Source organism: Gekko japonicus, unplaced genomic scaffold (genome assembly GCF_001447785.1).
Source record: "Gekko japonicus isolate JY-2015 unplaced genomic scaffold, Gekko_japonicus_V1.1 scaffold812, whole genome shotgun sequence".
Taxonomy (NCBI): domain Eukaryota; kingdom Metazoa; phylum Chordata; class Lepidosauria; order Squamata; family Gekkonidae; genus Gekko; species Gekko japonicus.
The window spans coordinates 91,876-110,559 of NW_015176474.1; the positions used below are offsets into that span (position 1 = coordinate 91,876).

Sequence of the window (18,684 nt, forward strand, 5' to 3'; positions counted from 1 at the left end):
TACTAAAGCCACTGCATTATTATTTCCTTTGTTTAATTCCTTCCTAGCATGAACATTGGCATTTCAGACCAAAGTCAATATTTTGTCTTTGACAATGACTAGTCAGATGCCCTAGAGAAATAGAGGAAATCATGTGGGAGATACAGTTTTCCCTGGACCAGCCTCAGGGGAAACATATGCCACTTGCAATAGTCATGATGTCACATCACCAGTACCACATCTCTGCACAGAACTGTGCATTGCACTTGTTGATGGATCTTTGTATCAATCAGAAGCCCATCTCTGTTTCTTCAAAGTGTAAACAAAGAGAGAGAAGAGAGGAGGGGACCTTTTAAAGCATTAGTAAATTAGCAAATGTTTCAACAGATAATGAGCGAGGCTTTGTGTGTGGGGGGAATCCATTCTCGCAGAAAATGTGGACAATACTGCCTGAAGAATGTGGGGGAGCAGGGGAGATCACTTCTAGTCCTGAGGCTGTTCATGTGTCAAAAGAGGAGTGAAGCTAAGAAGAAGCAGAGTGTACTTTGCCCCTGCTCCTTTCAGAAGGCGTGACCGTACACCGACCACATTCGGCTGCATCATGCCTCTTAATTAGCTACCATTGAGAGGTGTATCTTCTATCGATGATTAATTCCCAAGACGAATTTCATAGATTATGTGATGTCCAAGGAAGTGCTTCTGTCTGTTTTTCCAAAAACTTTTTTTCTAGCTAGTTATTGAACTAGAGGTGGGCAGGTTTTCTTTTAGATGAGACTGATTAATTCCCCCTTCCATAGTTCTTTGCACAGCTTGCTTGCACCATCTAGTTTATTTTACTAAACTTATTCCTAATCCCATTGTCTCAATCTGGTACAGTAAAATGCAGCCTGGCCAATTCTCTGCATTTACTGTTCCACATCTTATGATATACTAAGAGGAATGAATCAGGAATGTTTTTAATATGGAATGATGTAACTTTTGTATATGCTGTTTTTCATATGGAATGGTGTAACTTTTGTATATTAGTGAGATTAATAAATTGCTGACAATATTGAAGACTCACTTTGGTGTGTATTATTATGGAATTTAGCTGCAAATACATTTATTCTTCCTCTACATCAGCAATGACAGTAACAACTGTCTCCTAGATGTTTAATGTAATGCCCTACCTTGTTAATACAGTTTCTCTCTTTTTTCCCCACAGAGATTTCAGTAAACCTTTTGCAGAAATGCCATGTAGCTCCAGTGGTATTCCACTAAACTTCATCAACACCAATCCAGCGCTGGTAGGTTCTCACCCTGTGAATACATACCAGTCAGGTTCATATCCTGGAACCCAGCAGACATTAGAGAACTGCAGTACAAATGGAGATGGGGACTTTTTCAAAAAGATCCACAAAGCCTCTGCTTCCAGTTCTTATCCTCCTACTGATAGTAGTAGTGATGATATACTTTCTGTGACAAAATTGAACTGGAAAACAGGAGACAGTCACGGAGAGGACAAGGTTTCAGCTGAGGAAAAGGATGCATCTGAGGGTGCAAAAAACAGGGCAGTTTTGCTAAAATATTTAAAAAATGCAAATCTTAAACTAAGACCAGAGCCTATAGAAGACATAGAAACTTCCTCTTCAGCTGAGTGTGAGACATTCCCATATCCTGATTTCCTTCCTGAACCTTACAATACATTGGATTTACAAAAATTGTCCTTATCCAAGGGGGGTGACTGGAAATTAGCATTTGAACCACCATTGCAAGGGTCACTTGATAAACTAATTTCTCGCTTAGTAGAAATGGAAAGGTTACAGCACTTGACTGTATTAAAAGAAAGGACAAAAGAACCATCTGCTTCTCCTACCATGAGCAACCGCCCCAGTTCTACAAAAGATATGTATCAGCTGAAGCAGCTGAAAGCAATTGATCTTTTGTGTCCTCAGGCAGCCTTTGGTGGAGACTTTCACAATCCTGGCAGTTGTGTGCAGGAAACGGACATCTCAAAGTGGACTTGCCACCATTGTCATCATAGGTGGAATTCTGGAACTCTACGTTCAAAGCACTTGCGAGCATCCTGCAATAAGTCCACTAAAGTGCCAGTGATTTTAGACTCCAGCAACGTAGCCGCCCGAAGGTCTCTGTCATGCTCTGGAAGTTCAGTAAAAGTCCGATCGGCTGTCAAGATGCCTTCACCCAACACACCTGCAGTTTTCCCCTTACCTGACAGTGAAAGTTCAAAATGTAAACTGCCAAGGACCAGAAGAAAATCTTGTAGGAATAATGTATCATTCATGGGCAAACCTTTCAGTTCTCACAGATTAAAATCCCTATCTGTTCTGGCAAAGCCCAAGTATTCACAGGTTGACCATCAGTGATCTGTTGAATTAGGTTGTTAGGCCAGAAGCACTTCAGAATGTTGCATCCAGTTGTCATTTGTATTATATTAGAATATCAGATTCCCCCCCCCCCAGCAATCATTTTCATTATTCCTGCTTTAGTAGTGATGAACCGGCTAGTAACAACTGTGATCATAGTTCTCTTGGAGTTTGTTTGTTTGATGCAATATTCAGATTTACTTGAATTGTAAATAAAATATAGGATGTAGGCTATCTGATTTGTTGTTATTCTTAACTGGAAAACAGTAATGGGAGATTAAATAGACTTTTTGATAGAAGCCCTGATACATTGGCCTTCAGCAGAGCTTCTCTAGAGTTGTGTTGGTGAGAGTGAGGAAAATGAGTAAATCTCAGAGCTAAGAATGGAACCTCCCACGTTCAGAAAATGTGTAGCCTTGATTACCAGATACTAAGGCTATACCACCTGGTTTAGCCGTTCCCTGAACATGCCCAAATACTGTGCTTAAGAGCCAGTTTGGTGTAGTGGTTAAGTGTGCAGACTCTAAACTGGGAGAACCAGGTTTGATTTCCCACTCCTCCACTTGCAGCAGCTGGATGACCTTGGGCAAGCCATAGTTCTGTCAGAGCTGCTCTTGAAAGAGCAGTTCTCAAGAGAGGTCTGTCAGCCCCACCTCTCACAGAGTGTCTGTTGTGAGGAGGGGGAGGGAAAGGAGTTTGTAAGCCGCTCTGAGACTTCGAGTGAAGGGCAGGGTATAAATCCAATCTCTTCTTCTTAAATTACATAACAACCTGCTTTTGAAATTCTCCTGACTTTCAAAAGAAGGTTGCGGTGCAAATGTAAGGTGGAAGAAATCCAAGACCAGAGCACTGCCAGAAGAGCGGAATTAGCTCTGCAGTTTCCTGAATTGTAGCTTTCTCCTGGGAGCACAAACATATTTTAAACCTTTGTGTGTGTGAAGTGCCAATCAGTGTTCCCTCTAAGATGAGTTAGTGTGAGCTAGCTCATAGTTGTTTAGCCTATGGCTCACACATTTTTGCCTTAGCTCAGGAAGGATGGCTCCAGAGCAGACTAATTTATGCAGTAGCCAAATCGCTCACACACAACTTTAATGCCAGTAGCTCACAAAGTAGAATTTTTGCTCACAAGACTCCACAGCTTAGAGGGAGCACCAATATGTCATAGCCAACTTATGGCGACCCCAGCAAGGGGCTTTCAAAGCAAGTGAGAAGCAGAGGTGGTTGGCCATTGCCTTCCTTGGTTGGTCTCCTGTCCAATCACCGACCCTGCTTAGCTTCCAAGGCTGTTGGGAACAGGCTGTACCATGTCACTTTCCCTCCCACTTTACATTCTCAGGCTATACGAAACATAAGAAATGCCCTGCTGGACTAGTACCTGTCTTTGACAGTGGCAGTCCCCCTGGAGAACCAACACACAAGGCAGAGAGGCCAAGGCCTTCTTGCTGATGTTGCCTTCTAAGCCCTGATATTCAGAGTTTCTGCCTCTGAGTGAGGAGAATAATCCCTTTAGTCATTATGGCCAGTAGCCATTGACAAACCTCTCCTCCATGAACCTGATCTGGCCAGGGTGATTAATCTCCCTTGGAAGCTTCTGGGTGCCATCCACATACGGGCAGCAGAAAATGAGGACCCGCGTGTAGCACCCTTATGGTCTTCTTCTGGACACGGAACAGTTGAACTGCCCTGACACTGCCATTCATCCAAGGGACAGACGTTAGAAATGGAAGGCACACCCATCATCAGGTGACCGCTGCTTTTAATACAACGTATTTAGCAGTGGGGAAAAATCCTTGCATATGTGCTGAGATCATGACAGGGCAGCTCTGTTACAGGGAATCAGTTGTTTAGAATTGGGAGGGGGACCAGCCTCAGTTTATCGTCTGAATGTGGATAATAGAAGCAGCGATTTCCCACTTTCACATTGGTATCTGTCCTAAGAAACAAACATATTCCATAGTAGATTCCACTGTTGAGGGAAAAATTATTCTAAGACTCAAGGGCCTCTTAATTGATGTGAAGCACAGTAAAGCGTTGGGAACCAGACAGAAGTTTGAAATTAGTTGTTTTCATTCTCTTGCAAAGGACGCTGGCAATAGATGCTGGTTAAAATTATAACTTGTTGAACACACACTGCAACCAATGCTTTGTGCAACAGAGCAAAAAAACACACACATTTTCCCCTCCCCTATTTCCTTTTTCCGCTTCCTTTTCTCCTTAACATGCAGCAGCCAACTTGCCTTTATATGGTCCTGTCTTCAGCTTTTTTTTTCTCCCTGGCAGCCCCCACCCAGGAAAAAGGTTCTCACTGTTTTAGTGGGGAACCCACCGGGACTTGTAGGGGGCACCTCAGTTTCCCATATCCCCCCCCCCCAAGAAAACACTTTTTCTCGTAGCAACTCCCATGTCCTCACCTTTCCAGACTTCATTTTCTTTTTACCCACCCATCGTTTTATCTCTCCCCTCCCTATCTGTGAGGTTGGACGGGCTGAAAATGTATAACTGGCCCAATGGGTGTTCAAACCTGGGTCTCCCATATCCTAGTCCCACACTTAACCACTATACAACATGGGCTTTTGTAGGTTGGCTGCTGTTGAACAGTAGCAAGAAGCTGGGCCTGGCTGAGATATGTACAGCAGCCGGCAGCAAGCCATTTTGGCAGCGGCTGCCAAACTTGGCCCTATGAGTCTTCCCTAAAAGGCTCAAACAGTTCTAGAAAGAGCCCTGCCCCCACCTTTTATTGACAACCTCCCCAACAAGGCTGACAATACTGTTGTAGCTGTCTAGCAACTCCCACTGAGGGTATTTGTTTCTTGAAGTTACATATGCTGCTTCTATCGTTTTGGAGGATTTTAACGCACACACCTTTTTAAAGATTTCAGGTTTTTTCTGTGAACTTGGGGTTTTCTTAGCATTGTAGAAAGATCTGTCTTGTGGCTCCAATCTCTCGATTTAAGTTTCCAAAGATGGGGCCACATTTCAGAATGATATATATTAAACAATCAATTCAATTCAAAACCTTTATTGGCATCGATCAGAATCATAAACAGCCACCCTTCCACTTGTTTAAGTGGGAACCTGCAAGAAACTTGCAGGAGTGACTATCCCATTCTCCTACCTCTGCTTCTCCCACTCTTTCTCCTTCCTGCCACCCCTTTTCTTACTCTCCCCCCCCCTCCATCCCCGTCACTTCCTTTCTGCCCCCACCCCATCACTTTCTGCTCCTGTCACTCTCCCAGCCTCCCACCTACTTCCTCCCCCCCACAGCAGCAGTGGCAGTAGCAGCTCTCCAGGAATCACAATGGATTGCCCAGATACAGAGATCAGTTCCTCTTAGGGTTGCCAGCTCCATGTTGGGAAATTCCTGGATATTTGAGGGGTGGAGCCTTGGGAGGATGAGGTTGGAAGTTACCTCAGCAGGGTATAATACCATAAACTCCAACCTTCAAAGCAGCCATTTTCTCTGTCATATGGAGATCAGTTATAATTCCAAGAGATTTCCAGACCTCACCGGGAGGCTGACAAAAACAGGTTGCTTACCTGTAACTAGTGATCTTCGAGTGGTCATCTGTGCATTCACACCCATGGGATCTAGTGCGCACGCTCGGGATCGATCGGCATTGTAGCAAGCTCTTCAATGGATTTTCGCGCCCAGTCCCTCAGGCATGCGCAGGAACCCCACTGCGCATGCCCAGAGGGGTGGGCGCGGACATCACGCCAGTGTCAGCAAGCTGCCAATTAGCTCTATGTACTTCTTGTGTACCTCTGTATGCCGTGTCTATGCCATGAATCCCTCCCGTTTATTCCCTGGCTCGTTTAGACACAATTGCGCATGCTTAATAGTGATATGAAGACAGCAGCTTCTTATATGCATTACTTTCTATGAACGCTAGTGTTGCTTGAAACGTAGTTATCTGCAAGGTCACAGGTGCGGAGCCGGAGCCGCTTGATTAGAGCATGAGAAGCAATTAATTGTTTAAGTTTCAGGAGCAGTTGTTTCTCAGGCTTTAGGCGCGAGTGTCAACGTACCCATGAAAGCGGGAACCAATGTTATTGCTTGTATGAATCTGTTTATTATCCCATGCCCTGGCTTTCTTAGTCATTCCAAACAGTCCCTGTGTTCCAGCTTCTTCATTGCTTCAATAAATATTACTTTGCTACAAACGTGTATTCAATTGAACGTGTGGCGATTCGGACAGCCAGTTCCTTCAGACCGCCACAAATCAACCCCTATTGAAAATGTAGAAGCTGACAGCAGCGGGGGAAGGAGGGCGGGTGGTGTGAATGCACAGATGACCACTGGAAGATCACTAGTTACAGGTAAGCAACCTGTTTATCTTTGACGTAGTCTCTGTGCTTCACACCCATGGGAGATTAGCGAGCAGTGGCCTACCTGGAGGGTGCTGGCAGGTCCTTTACTGCGTAGCTGAAGATAGAATGTGACGTCCCATGTTGGTATTCGTGTTCTTATGGACGTCTAGGGCGTAGTGCCTTATGAAGGTGTTCGGCATGGCCCAGGTAGCCGCTTTACAAATGTCCGTCAGGGGCACTCCCTGGAGGAAGGCAGTGGAAGTTGCAACAGCTCTGGTAGAATGAGCCCTGATAGGGCTAGGCAATGGCTGTTTGGCGATCAGGTAACATAGACGGATGAGACCCACAATCCACTTTGACAGGGGCTGAGCCGTGATGCGAGTCCCCAGCCGTGCTGATGCGTAAGAGACTAAGGACCTAGTATCTTGTGGAAGGGTTAGGGTTAGGACCTAGTATCTTGTGGAAGATTGGTATTGCGGAGCCAGGAGTGTCTCCTCAGAGCGATCGCTGAGGTCATTGTTCTGGAGAAAGCATCTTAAGGCATGTTTGGAAGTGTTGATCTGCTGCTTTGCAAGGATCATGCCTTCGTTTTGAATAATCCTGGCCGCCTGAAGCTTGTCTTCAGGGAGGTGGGTCAGGAGGTCGGAGAACCTTTCCCACAGAGTATATTGATATCTGCTCATGCAGGCTAGGAAATTAGTGGTTTTGACCCCTAGCGCACCCGTGGAGTAGAAGCATCTCCCGAATGCATCTAATTTCCTACTTTCCCTGTCAGAGGGTGCTGAGTGTGTTCGCTTCAACTTGGACAAGGACGTTACGACTACCGAATTTGGTTGAGGGTGGGAAAATAGAAATTCGGCACCTGTTTCCTGGACTCTGTACACGTGGTCCAGACGTCTCGTCGACACCGGGGCTGAAGACGGCTTTTCCCATGGAGCCTTGATAGCTTGTAAGAGGACTGCGGACATGGGGAGTGCAATAGTAGTGGAGGTATCCAGTTGCACAATATCAAAAACAGGATCAGTAACCTGTGGCTGCTGTTGTACGACAGAGAAGCCTAGAGAATGGGCCATCCATTTGACAAGGTCTGCATAAGAAGTGAGATTGTCGGATGGCGATATAGGGAGGTCCTCCGCGACAGCTTGGTTAGGAGACTTGTGGTCAGGGGAGGTTTGGATCTCCGAAGCCTCTGAGTCAGATTCGCCGTCTCCAGAGTCAGAGCAGCCCTGTTTGGGTATTTGTACTGGAGTAATCTCAGGTTGACTAGTTAAAACCTTTGGTGGAACGACTTGGGGGGTGGGAGGACCTAGAGGTTCCGTTTGATGGTGAGAAGGATCTTCAGCCGGAGGTCGAGACAATGATGCTGAAGGTCACGATTTATAGGGTGACCTTGATCTGTGAGCAGAGTAGGTCGAATAGCAATCCCAATCGGAATAGCCCGCAGGAGTCAGCCAGGGCATGGATGGTGTATAATTGCCGTAGAGGTATCTCAGTTGGCGTTGATCCCACGACATCGGTGGTGGTGGGATAAAGACTCTGGGGGATCAACTTCTAGACCAATCACGTCTTGGAGACAAAGGACCGTCTTCGTGAACGGTCTCTAAAAATTCGCTCATCAATATCAATATCAATAGTATCGGCATGCAGACGTGGAGGTTGAGGCTGCGCGTTAGAAGGAATGTGTCAATTCCAACCTGTATCGACGTTGGGAGCTTCCGAAACTGTCGATGTTGACAATGGAGAAGGAGTGAAAGCTCTGCACCCATGGGGTGACTTAGGAGCTCCACATTCTCGATGTCAGAGTAGGGACACTCCAGTTGTTGAATAGGAGTCCAAAATTTGAATTGTAGATATCGGTGGAGGTGCGAGCGTCTCCGATATCGATGGAGCAGGGGGCACTATAGGGGCATCACCCAGTGCGGACGCCGCTACTTTCACCTTCTTTGCCACTTTGAGGGGCTTAGAGGAATCCTTTTTTGCGGATGTCTCCTTACATGTCTTGGGTCTCTTCTTCACTGGTGTTGAGGCGGAGGATTGCGCTTTCGATGCCGGAGGCTTCGGCGTCGGTTGAACGCTGTCAGAGGCAGGCCTCGATACCGGAGCCGTCAAGGTCAAAGGTCTCTCGGAATCCATCGTTGTGGAAGGATTTAGAGCCGATTCAAGGAGCGCCACTTTGAGGCGCGCAGCTGTTTTTTCGTGTTTGGTTAGAAAATTTTGCACAGTGCTGGCAAGAGTCCGGTCAGTGAGACTCTCCCAAACACAAAATACAGAGGGTGTGGCGGTCAGGCGGTGCGAGTTTACTACCGCAATGTTGACACCGGTTAAAAAAGCCCCACTTTTTCTCCATAGAATAAGAAAGTAGTGGAGAAAGAAGGAAGGGGGGGGGGGGTGAGGCACAGTTCCTGCGCATGCCCAAGGGACTGGGCGCGAAAATCCGTTGAAGAGCTTGCTACAATGCCGATCGATCCAGCGCATGCGCACTAGATCCCATAGGTGTGAAGCACAGAGACCACGTCGAAGATCATTAGTTCCCCTGGAGGAATTGACTGCTTTGGAGGGTGGAGTCTATGGCATTATATCTGCCATAAATCCCTCTCTGCCTCAATCCCCACCATCCCCAGGCTCCACCCCTCATATACAGGAATTTCCCAACCTGGAGTTGGTATCTCTATCTCCTTCCCACCCAGCAGCCAACCTACCTTTATCTGCCTGTCTTTAGCTTTCCATTGACATTATTTCCACACAACAAACCTGAGGTAAATTAGGCTGAAAGTATGTGTCTGGTCCCAAATCACTCAGTGAGTTTACACAGCAAGATGAGGATCTGAACCATTATACTACACTGACTTTCATAGGGTGGCTGCTGTTGAACAGTTGCAAGCAGCCAGGCCTAGTTGAATCATGCAAGTCAGGTGGTATCAACTCACTCAGAGGGTGCTGTTAGGCCTAGGTTTGCCAGCCTCCAGGTGGGACCTGTAGACCCCCCAAAATTACAACAGAGATCTGTCCCCCTGGAGAAAATGGGTGGACTCTGGGCATTATATCTAGCTGAGACCTTTCCCCTCCCCAAACTCTGCGCTCCTCAGACTTCACCACAGAATCTCCAGGCATTTTCCAACCTGGAGCAGACCTGGCTCCGAATCCCACTATTTAGCCATTCATACTGCAGGAGGAATCCTCCCCAATCTGAGCTCCAGTTCTGTTTTTTGCCCCCCCCCCCCTAGTCATCTCACTGTCGATGTAGCACGGCCTGGAGTAGATCCCTGTGGCAGCCACTTCAAAAGGTATGGGGAGGGATACAATCCTCCCCAAGTCTTTCTTTTTTTTAACTTCTTTATTTTTTTCTGGAGATCCACAGAGTCCTGAGTTTGTAGAAAACCCTACTGGGGGAGAGCATGCTCCCTATCTGCAGAAATAAGTATCTGCATGCAGAGGGAACTGTTGAGAATTAGATATATAGAGATGTTGCCCATTGGTGTTACACTGATACCCAAAGCCATGGATGGAATTTTCAAGTTAGCAAACAAGTGGTAAGTCTGAGTCACACAGCGTCACTTCAAATGGTTGCTGGGAGCTCTGGTGAGTTCTGCTCCATACTTTAAAAGCCCCTCATACAGATCAGATTTTGGGGGAAAGGCTAACTTGAACTGTTCTCCCCAATATAGTTTTCTCTGTTCAAGGAATGTATTCTATGAATAAGCACTCACTAAATCAGGGGTCCTGAACATGGTGCCCATAGGTACCATGGCCCCTGATGACACCTTCCTTGGCTCCCATCACATTTTTAGAAAGTGGGTGGGGCCAGGTAGGGATTTTGCCCAGTAACGCTTCTGATTGGCCACTGGAGATTTTAAAAAGAATGTCGCTTTGGCAGCACTATAGCACAGGGATCTTCACTGTGTTACTGAAAGTAAGCCATGGCAGCCATTTTTGGTAGCAACATTTTAAAAATGTGCACAGACAATCCAGTCTCCAATGGCCAATCACAAGCCCTGCAAGGCAAAAGCACCACCTGAACCCACCCAACATTCTACAAACACTTGGCATTCACGAGGAATGGTGCCAGTGGGCACTTTGGCGCCTACATGCAGCTCACTGGGAACTTCTGGTCTATAGAATCCTTCAACTCCAAAGTGCATGTGTGTGTGTGTAGCCATTGAGTGTGAAGCAGAAGATGCAAAGAGGCACAGCCTTTAAGTGGCACTGCGGTAAAGAGCACTGAAATACTAGTTCTTCTACAGGTGATACGCTTTAAAGACTAGACAGCGGCAATCAGGCTATCTCATCAGATCTCGGAAGCTAAGCAGGGCCGGCCCTCGCAAGTATTTGGATGGGTGACATCTAAGGAATACCAGGGGCATGACGCAGAGGCAGGTAGTACCAAGCCAGAGGTGGCTGCATCATGCCCCGCCCCCTGGTATCCCTTGCCTTTAAAAAAGTATAACTCACCACCTAGTGGTGCATAACATTACAAGAGCTACAACTTCTGGCTGCCCAACAATCTGAGGATCTCCTGGCTATACTACACACACTGCCATATAATTATTAGCAGCAATGGAAATACCCAGAGAGATTACAGTTAACACAGGAGTAACGGAAAGCGGAGCCTTGCCAGGCAGAGTCCTGGGGACTGCTGCAGATCTGTCCAAACTCCTGTATGGACAGAAATGTGGTTGCAAGCAGTGGAGTGGATCCAACCATCCTCTAAGTAGCTTTTCCTCCAACAGAAGAGCCACTTTAGCTGGAGGAAGGCTCCTTAGACTTAATTGAATAAACTTTACTCAGGGAAATGGTAGGACAAAGGTAGGATCCACACCAATGTTTCTCCATAAGGGTAATTTAAAAGTCTGTGAAAGTCTACATGGAGAATAGTTAAGACATCACTTTAACCTATGGGTATATTTTAGTAGGATCAAAACCAGGAGAAAACAGCAAACAAAAAAAGCCATTGTACTCTGCTGTGACTCTTGAGCCTCTCACAAATTATGAGTTCCTCTTATCAAATTTCTTATAGGGCAAAGATTTTTCAGAGACTTGACAACAGCATTTTATGGAGCCTAGATATAACAGCATGAAACTCCCTGTTTATAAAAGTGGTAGAGGCCCAATCCTGATCATGACTGTGGCATAGTGAGGAAGAGGGAGTTCTGTTCCCCTCATGCCATTTCCAAGAGTTGAACCCCCTGGCATTGGGGCTCTTGAAAACAGCACATGGAAAGTGGAAACAGACAGCTCCCAGTCATGGTCTTGATCAGCACCCCTAAAAAGGCAGAAGTGTCCCTGTGGTAGACCTGGGGACATTATCACGTCTATTTTGGCACTCACTCTAATTACTAACAGAACATTTCTGCTAGTGACTTAATATTGGAAGAATGAGGGTTACTAGAACAAAAACGTGAGTCTAGTAGTCTTTTACGGATTAACAGATTTATTGTAGCATAAATTTTGAAGTAAAAGCCCATTCCATCAGACACATGAAGTGTTACCATCAGTTGGCAGATAAACATAGACAAATACATAGAAAACAAAGTTTGAAAACAATTGTGCTAAAAAATGGAAAGAGATTCTGTCTGTGTTACCAGAATGGAATAGTGACGAGCACAAAAATGTTCAGGTAAGTAGGCTTGCTTGATGATGAACCTTTGAGCCATTATCTATTAACTCAGTTTTTAAAGAGGCTGACATTTATATAAACTTGCAAGAGAAAGTCTGACAGGGCACTTCCTTCCAGTCCTATTTTATCAGTACTACACAGTCTTCCTTCATGTAACCAGGAGATACTGTTAAAGTTTCATTTTAATAGTCACATCAATGAACGTCAGTGCTTTCACAAAAAGCAATTACATGCGAAAGCAAGATCTAAGAGTTAATATAAAAGAAGAAAAGCACCCATGGAAAACTAATTGTTAATGATAACCTTGAATTAGCAACCACCTTGTGATAACACCTGCAAAACTGTTGAGATGAAAGATAAACAATCATAGCAAGAACTAAAATGTGTTTTTAAAATATATAAATGTGGTCCCAAACCCACAAGTGTCATGGAATGAATCTAAAATCTGAATATTTCTGGATAGCAAGCTATTGCCTTAAGCAAAAGTAAAGTGTGCACATGAATTAAACTAAATTACCAACTCAGCTTTGGAGCAGGAGACAAAGATTAATTATTGCTGTTTGGCTGCGTGTGTGGGGGTCATGCAGGCTCCTTCACCAGAGGAAATCGGAGTCCAAAGACGTAGTAAATCAATATAGTGACCTTCCTTTGAACCAACCCCTAAATTGTCTGGGTATCTAATATTTAAAAGAATCCAGCACTAAAAGTTTTCTTAACTGAATGAACTTCATAAAAATTACAAATGTTAACAGATTATTTTCAAAGCTATTTTATTATCTTGAAGTGAACTACCACTTTACATTTTGATACACAGGTCTCCATTACAGCTCGTCAAAGATACCAGCATTCTGTATTTTCATAGACTGATCTGTCTCTTGAGCACAAGTCATTCCATACAAATGTTTCCCACAGGTTTTCTGCCACTTACCCTATACAGGAAGGGAAAAATATCATTAGCAAGGAAAAGTGATAATTCCACATCAGATTTACCAAAATCATTCAAGAAGTAACCATTTATGGCATGTCAACCTACACTGTGGTACAAAATAGTGATGAATATATATGTACCAAAAAATATATATGTACCAAAAAATTCCTAGCCTGCTACACCAACACCACTATAAAAGCAGGATATTTACTCAACTGACAGTGCCAATGCATGAATCGCTTTTCTTTTCTTTTTGGTGGGGTGTGTGCATTTCAACCTTAGTACAACAGATGCTGTAGAGGACAAATGAAATCTTAATTCCTAGCTGTAACCCGCTCAGTGTAAGGTTTACAGAGAATTGTACAGAAGAAAATACTGCCTTCCTGCCTTCTCTTACCAGATTCATAGATCTGGATTAGACTACACAGACCTAGTTTAGATGGATCTCTATAGTCTCTGCTGGCTTTCAGGCACACAGACTCATAGCCAAAATGTGTGGTCAGACAGAATAAGGGGTCTGAAGAATCTAGGCCCACCTGACAATCACACAACAGTATTAACATTTATTCTGCTGTCAAAGCATACACAATGCATGCTCTGAAACAAATGAATGCTGCTTTATTTCATACTTTTTAAAAAGCACATCAGTGATCCTAATTTACCCTAATATTTGGTTGATCCTTGCCAAGGGGATAAAATATTATAATAAAAAGTTTAAAACATACTATACCGTGCCTACCTCTATTTTATCACAATAAAAATCACATCACCCAAAAACAAAACATACAACATTTTACATCTTTTTAAAAATGCCATGACAGTACTATGCTAAAACCTGCCAGTGTGGCAAGAGTGTAATGAGACCTATATCTGAGTGTTGTGAACGCGAGAAAAAAACAACAAAAACTAGACATAACTAAATGGAAGAATGTTTGTCATATCTTTTATAGAACAGAAACCTTTGTTCATGTCTTCTGGTAGCCATCATCTTCATTTGAACGGCACCTACAACACAAAGAACAAGTGAACAAGCAACTTTGTTTTTCTTGAGAATGGTTTAAAAATTACGTAGCCATAAGGCACGCAGCTGCTACTGGAGTTGACATGACCAGTTCTTTTCACTATTTGTGTAACAGCGATATGAAACAATGATGGAGGCCATAGAATTGTACAACATCTGTGTCAGACTGCCACCAGATGTGCAAGTTAGGCTGGAAGTGTCACCAGAGCACTGCATCACATTACTTTTGTGTGCAAATAGCTATCAAGTAATCTACTTCTTCGAGTGTCAAAGCTGCGTCCTGTCTCCTGCACGAACAAGAAATGTTTTAAGTAAGTTGAGAGAGAAATACGTTTACTATTTATAAACTGAAGAAGAGGAGACAGGGTAGAAGTTCAACACAGGCAGGTGACATCACCTGCCATCTGCCTCCTTTGTGGTTCACTATGTTGCCGGGGTGGAGAACATCTCACGAGGAGCGCTCCACAAGCAGATTGACTGATTGCACTAAACTGCACACATCAAAAGCAACTATGTTTTTTAAAGAAATCCTATTTAAGGGACTATTACAAAGTACCTAGGATCGTGGTTTCATACAGCTGTGGAACTTACACAAAAATGTACAAAAATAGATCACTTTTAACCCAAGAACTGGATCGGCAATCATGAATTCACTGATTTGGGGATCCTCACGATGAACAACAAACTACCGTTTACGTTGCTGCTAAATGTTTATCTACACATGCTGTCAGAAATAACCTTGTTAGGAAGGTGACGTTGGTGTCTCAGCAAACCAGACCCACTGGAGTAGGCGTTGAATGGCCTGTGACTTGCCTTCCTTTGTCTCTCTCAGCACCATCAAAAAGGAAAAGTAAGAAAAACAGCACAAACATTAGTTAAAACCTGTATCCAATCCCAAAACCTACAGGAATAAATTTCATTACAATGAAAGCAGACAGTATCAGTAGGATGCTGGGGGGAATGGGGATATTTATACTACAAAGTTGGTACTTAGTCTAATATTTTCAAAGGACTGTATCTTTTAGTAACAGATTTAATTAATGGACTATCAAAAATGAAGATTTCTTCTTATGGATTACCTGAGTCGGCAACACTGGAGACAAAAAAATCTTTTAAAAATGGCTACCAATGCCTTGTTCACAAAAGACTTTATTATCTAATGATGCATACTGAAAACATACAGAAATCTGCATGGTCCACTTTACATGCAGCAGAACAATCTTCACTTCACAATAAGTGAATGTCAACTGTTTTATGCAAGAGACAACACTTTAAAGTCACATTTCTTAAAGAAAGCTTCATTTACAAAAGAAATAAAAGGTAAAGAAGCAATTACCGCTTTTAAAAAGCAGCTGCTTTGTTCAAGAGTGGAAGGTTTATGCCTGTATTGAAAGACAACATGATCACAAATAATGAAAACAATGAACAAAATTAAAAACACCTTTAGCATAAAGCAGTACACTTTCAAATGACATACAAATAGCTAAAAAGTTTATTACGATGTTTTCTATCTGGCCGTGAGATAAGGACTTTCGGAATCAGAGTTCGATATCTGTTGTTAGTAAATGAAAACTCTTCTCTAAGCTCTGGGTCTATGCCATAGTGAACTGTATTTAACAAAATGTATATAAAGTCTATATATACAGCAAGTTGATTTTTTTAAAAAATGAAGGTAATAAACAGTACACTGAAGGCGCTCTCTCCATCAAGTGCACATTCCCCCAATTTTTTTAAATGGGATGACCGAACAGAAGTGGGAACTATGCCACAGTTGTAATGCCAGAAAATGAAAACAAGATCACTTATCAAACATGCAGGGAAATTCTGCTACAAAGCTATTGACCCTCATTTGTCAGTTGTCCCAGTACAGTAACTTAAACACCGGTGATGTTGATGGTTTAGCTTACCTTCAGTGTACTGAAAGTTGTACACAACCTGCTTTAAAAGAGGAGACCATTCCTGCGGGCAGGCTCAAGAAGGAACAGACCCCCTTCGGCACTGACTACACACCAAGGGCATGCTGCTGTGGCCTGCACGCACACACCTAGGAAAACGTAATATAAACAGCATTTATGCTGGCCATTTTTCAGAGACAAAAATGAAGCCAAATCTGTTAAAAACTAAAATCAACCACCCGGTCTTACTCATCTTTCTGAACAGATTTTCTGTTTTAGATAACGTGTGTTTGTGTGGTTACAGGAACTGCAACCATAGACATTAGCGTTGTACTTCTGTGCAGTCTTGGCAATTAAAACAATTCTACAAGTGAAAAAAATCTTCACATGAGAGACAAGGGTGTACGCTAACATTTCTAAAAGAAATATCAGTCTTGGTGTTAATTCAAATATACCATTCTTTCTCAACTCTGCAGGGAAATTATTTATATGTTTTATGTACATTTATAAACTGCTGTGAAATTTCATCAGTCTTTGTATAATAACTATTCAAACCCTTTGAACTTCTTCACTGGATTTAAATTTTCTCCTGGATGAAGGCATGCTGCAGAGCCTGGTTGATACTAATCCGTTTAGCTGGGTCTAACATAAGGATCTGGTCCAACAAGTCCTTCAGCTGGTGAACCTTTTTACGCTGGTCTTCAGGAAGGCGCTGGCACCCAATTAAATCTGCCAGCAGATCCTTTGTTGGATTAATGGTGCTCATGACAGTTACTTTTTCCTAGAAAGACAACGGAATCAAGCACTTACTTTCAAAACCTCGAAGAACAGTAACAAGACTAAACAAATTCCTAGTTAATGGCAGAACCTTTCCATCATTTTCACAGGACACAGCTCATTCAAGAGCCAAATGCAACTCCTATGCTATATTATAGCAAATTATAACAAAATCATCCCAAGTTCAGCCAGCTCCACTCCTGTTAACCCCCAGGCTAACCACTGATGGATACTGCCTTGAAATGTATCTTGAAGCCTTTCACAGTAACAAGCTGCTGTTCTGTATACAGATGTGGAAAAATTACACTCCTGATGCCCCCCAAGGCAGAACTTGAAGGGGTTGTGGGCTGAAACAGGAGTGGATAGATGGGGGAGTCCCATTCCATAAGCTTCCACAGTCCTTTAAATCCAACCCATGTTTATTCGTTTTTCATCATAATGTAAAGAGTCAGCTGCTCTATTTTAATAAGCAAGTTCTCCAAAAGCCAGCACATCATACTAACAGTTGCAATCTTTTAACTGACAACAAAATAAGTGGTAGTAAAGAAATTTCAATTCTATATGCAAAAAGGTATGAAATAATTCCCACAGAGTAGTTCAGACTTACCCTTTCGGTTACTTTATCTACCTCTATATACATAAAGTTGAGATTTTGATCGAAGTGTTGATCTTTGAACACACCTTTTCGGATCATCTGCCAATAAAAAGGTAACAAACACACTGTCTTAGATTTACAGTCACATTAAGCTGAAATATTGGAAACACCAATCCCAAGAGACCTACCAATTTCACTGCAATACTCACATAATAAACTGACAAATGAAGTACAGTTTCCTCTATTTAATTTTCTGTACCCTCTCCTAACTTTAAAAGGTCAAGCCATACAACCTCACAATTTTTTTATTTTTTTTTTACAACCTCACAAATGATAAAGGACAGGAACCTGCAAGAACATTCTGCTAACAGAACTGAGGGGTGATTTTCATCAATACCCCCTTTCCTACTACAGATCTTCAATGCTCCCTCCACGTCATGCCGTGTGTGTGTGTGTGTGTGGTTACCAGGGGCATCGCTTCAGGAATAACTTTGGGCTGTGGTGATTGCAAAGGTGAAGGGAAGTCCCATTCTGCCTGTGAACAGATTTACTGCAGGATCCGAGCAAGGAGGGGCTATAATAAAATAGCTTGGTAAAGGAAAAAAAAATCAAAGCAAGCCTACATCAAAAGCCTCACATTGGCTCCGGTAACACTGGCCAGAAAATGTGGTGGTGGTGGGGAAGCGTGGCTGTTTGCCCCGGGGCTAAATAACGTGCGGTTGCGCGATCCGACGTCCCGTGGAGGTCCCAAGGTTAGGGGGGAGGTGCCGATCACACCACAGGCAAAGAAGCGGGGCGGGGCGGCAAACGGGGTTGTGTTTGTTTTGTTTAAACTGAAGCGTGCGCATGCTCCGTTGGGTGCTTGTGCGCATCCCGTGGAGACTTTAAAAAAACCCTTTTTGCACTCTTCAGATTCTGTTTCAGGTGAGTCTTCCGAGGGTCAAACGACACAGCCCCTGTCCCCCTATAGCCGCCCTTCCCCACTCCCTCAGCCGTTCCTTCAGCCCCCTGCCCCCTAACCTCCCCTCAACCCCCCCACTCCTCCCCGTCCTTCTGCCCTTCTCCCCTGACCCAAATCTCACTCCCAGCCCCCCCTTTCCTACATGTGCCACTGCGAAGGGAAGCCGCTTGAACAGCCTCCAGTCTCCCAAGGACAAGGAGTCTCTCAGGACACGGAGGGACTTTCCCCAGCCTCCCCCCC

The 18,684-nt window shown here is 43.8% G+C and overlaps 2 protein-coding genes across 4 annotated transcripts in view; one reads left to right on the forward strand and one right to left on the reverse strand.

Annotated features, from left to right (window-relative positions):
* Window positions 1-1,208: 1,208 nt before the first annotated feature.
* On the forward strand, window positions 1,209-2,345 carry FAM217A (family with sequence similarity 217 member A). Its single transcript, XM_015427171.1, has one exon. The coding sequence runs from the start codon at window positions 1,209-1,211 to the stop codon at window positions 2,343-2,345; it is 1,137 nt and encodes a 378-aa protein (XP_015282657.1).
* Window positions 2,346-12,652: 10,307 nt separating this feature from the next.
* PRPF4B (pre-mRNA processing factor 4B) overlaps window positions 12,653-18,684 on the reverse strand; it is a 33,955-nt gene continuing 27,923 nt past the window's right edge. Inside the window, exons 14-18 of one of the 3 annotated variants that reach the window (XM_015427188.1) lie at window positions 17,496-17,582; window positions 16,124-16,892; window positions 15,553-15,598; window positions 14,155-15,039; window positions 12,653-13,196 (exon numbers count right to left, since the gene is read on the reverse strand). In XM_015427188.1, the coding sequence (XP_015282674.1) occupies window positions 16,689-16,892; window positions 17,496-17,582 (291 nt within the window). In that variant the 3' untranslated portion in view covers window positions 12,653-13,196; window positions 14,155-15,039; window positions 15,553-15,598; window positions 16,124-16,688. Of the gene's footprint in view, window positions 13,197-14,154; window positions 15,040-15,552; window positions 16,893-17,495; window positions 17,583-18,684 lie in introns of all 3 variants that reach the window. The other 2 variants (XM_015427187.1, XM_015427186.1) reach the window with 2 other exon arrangements.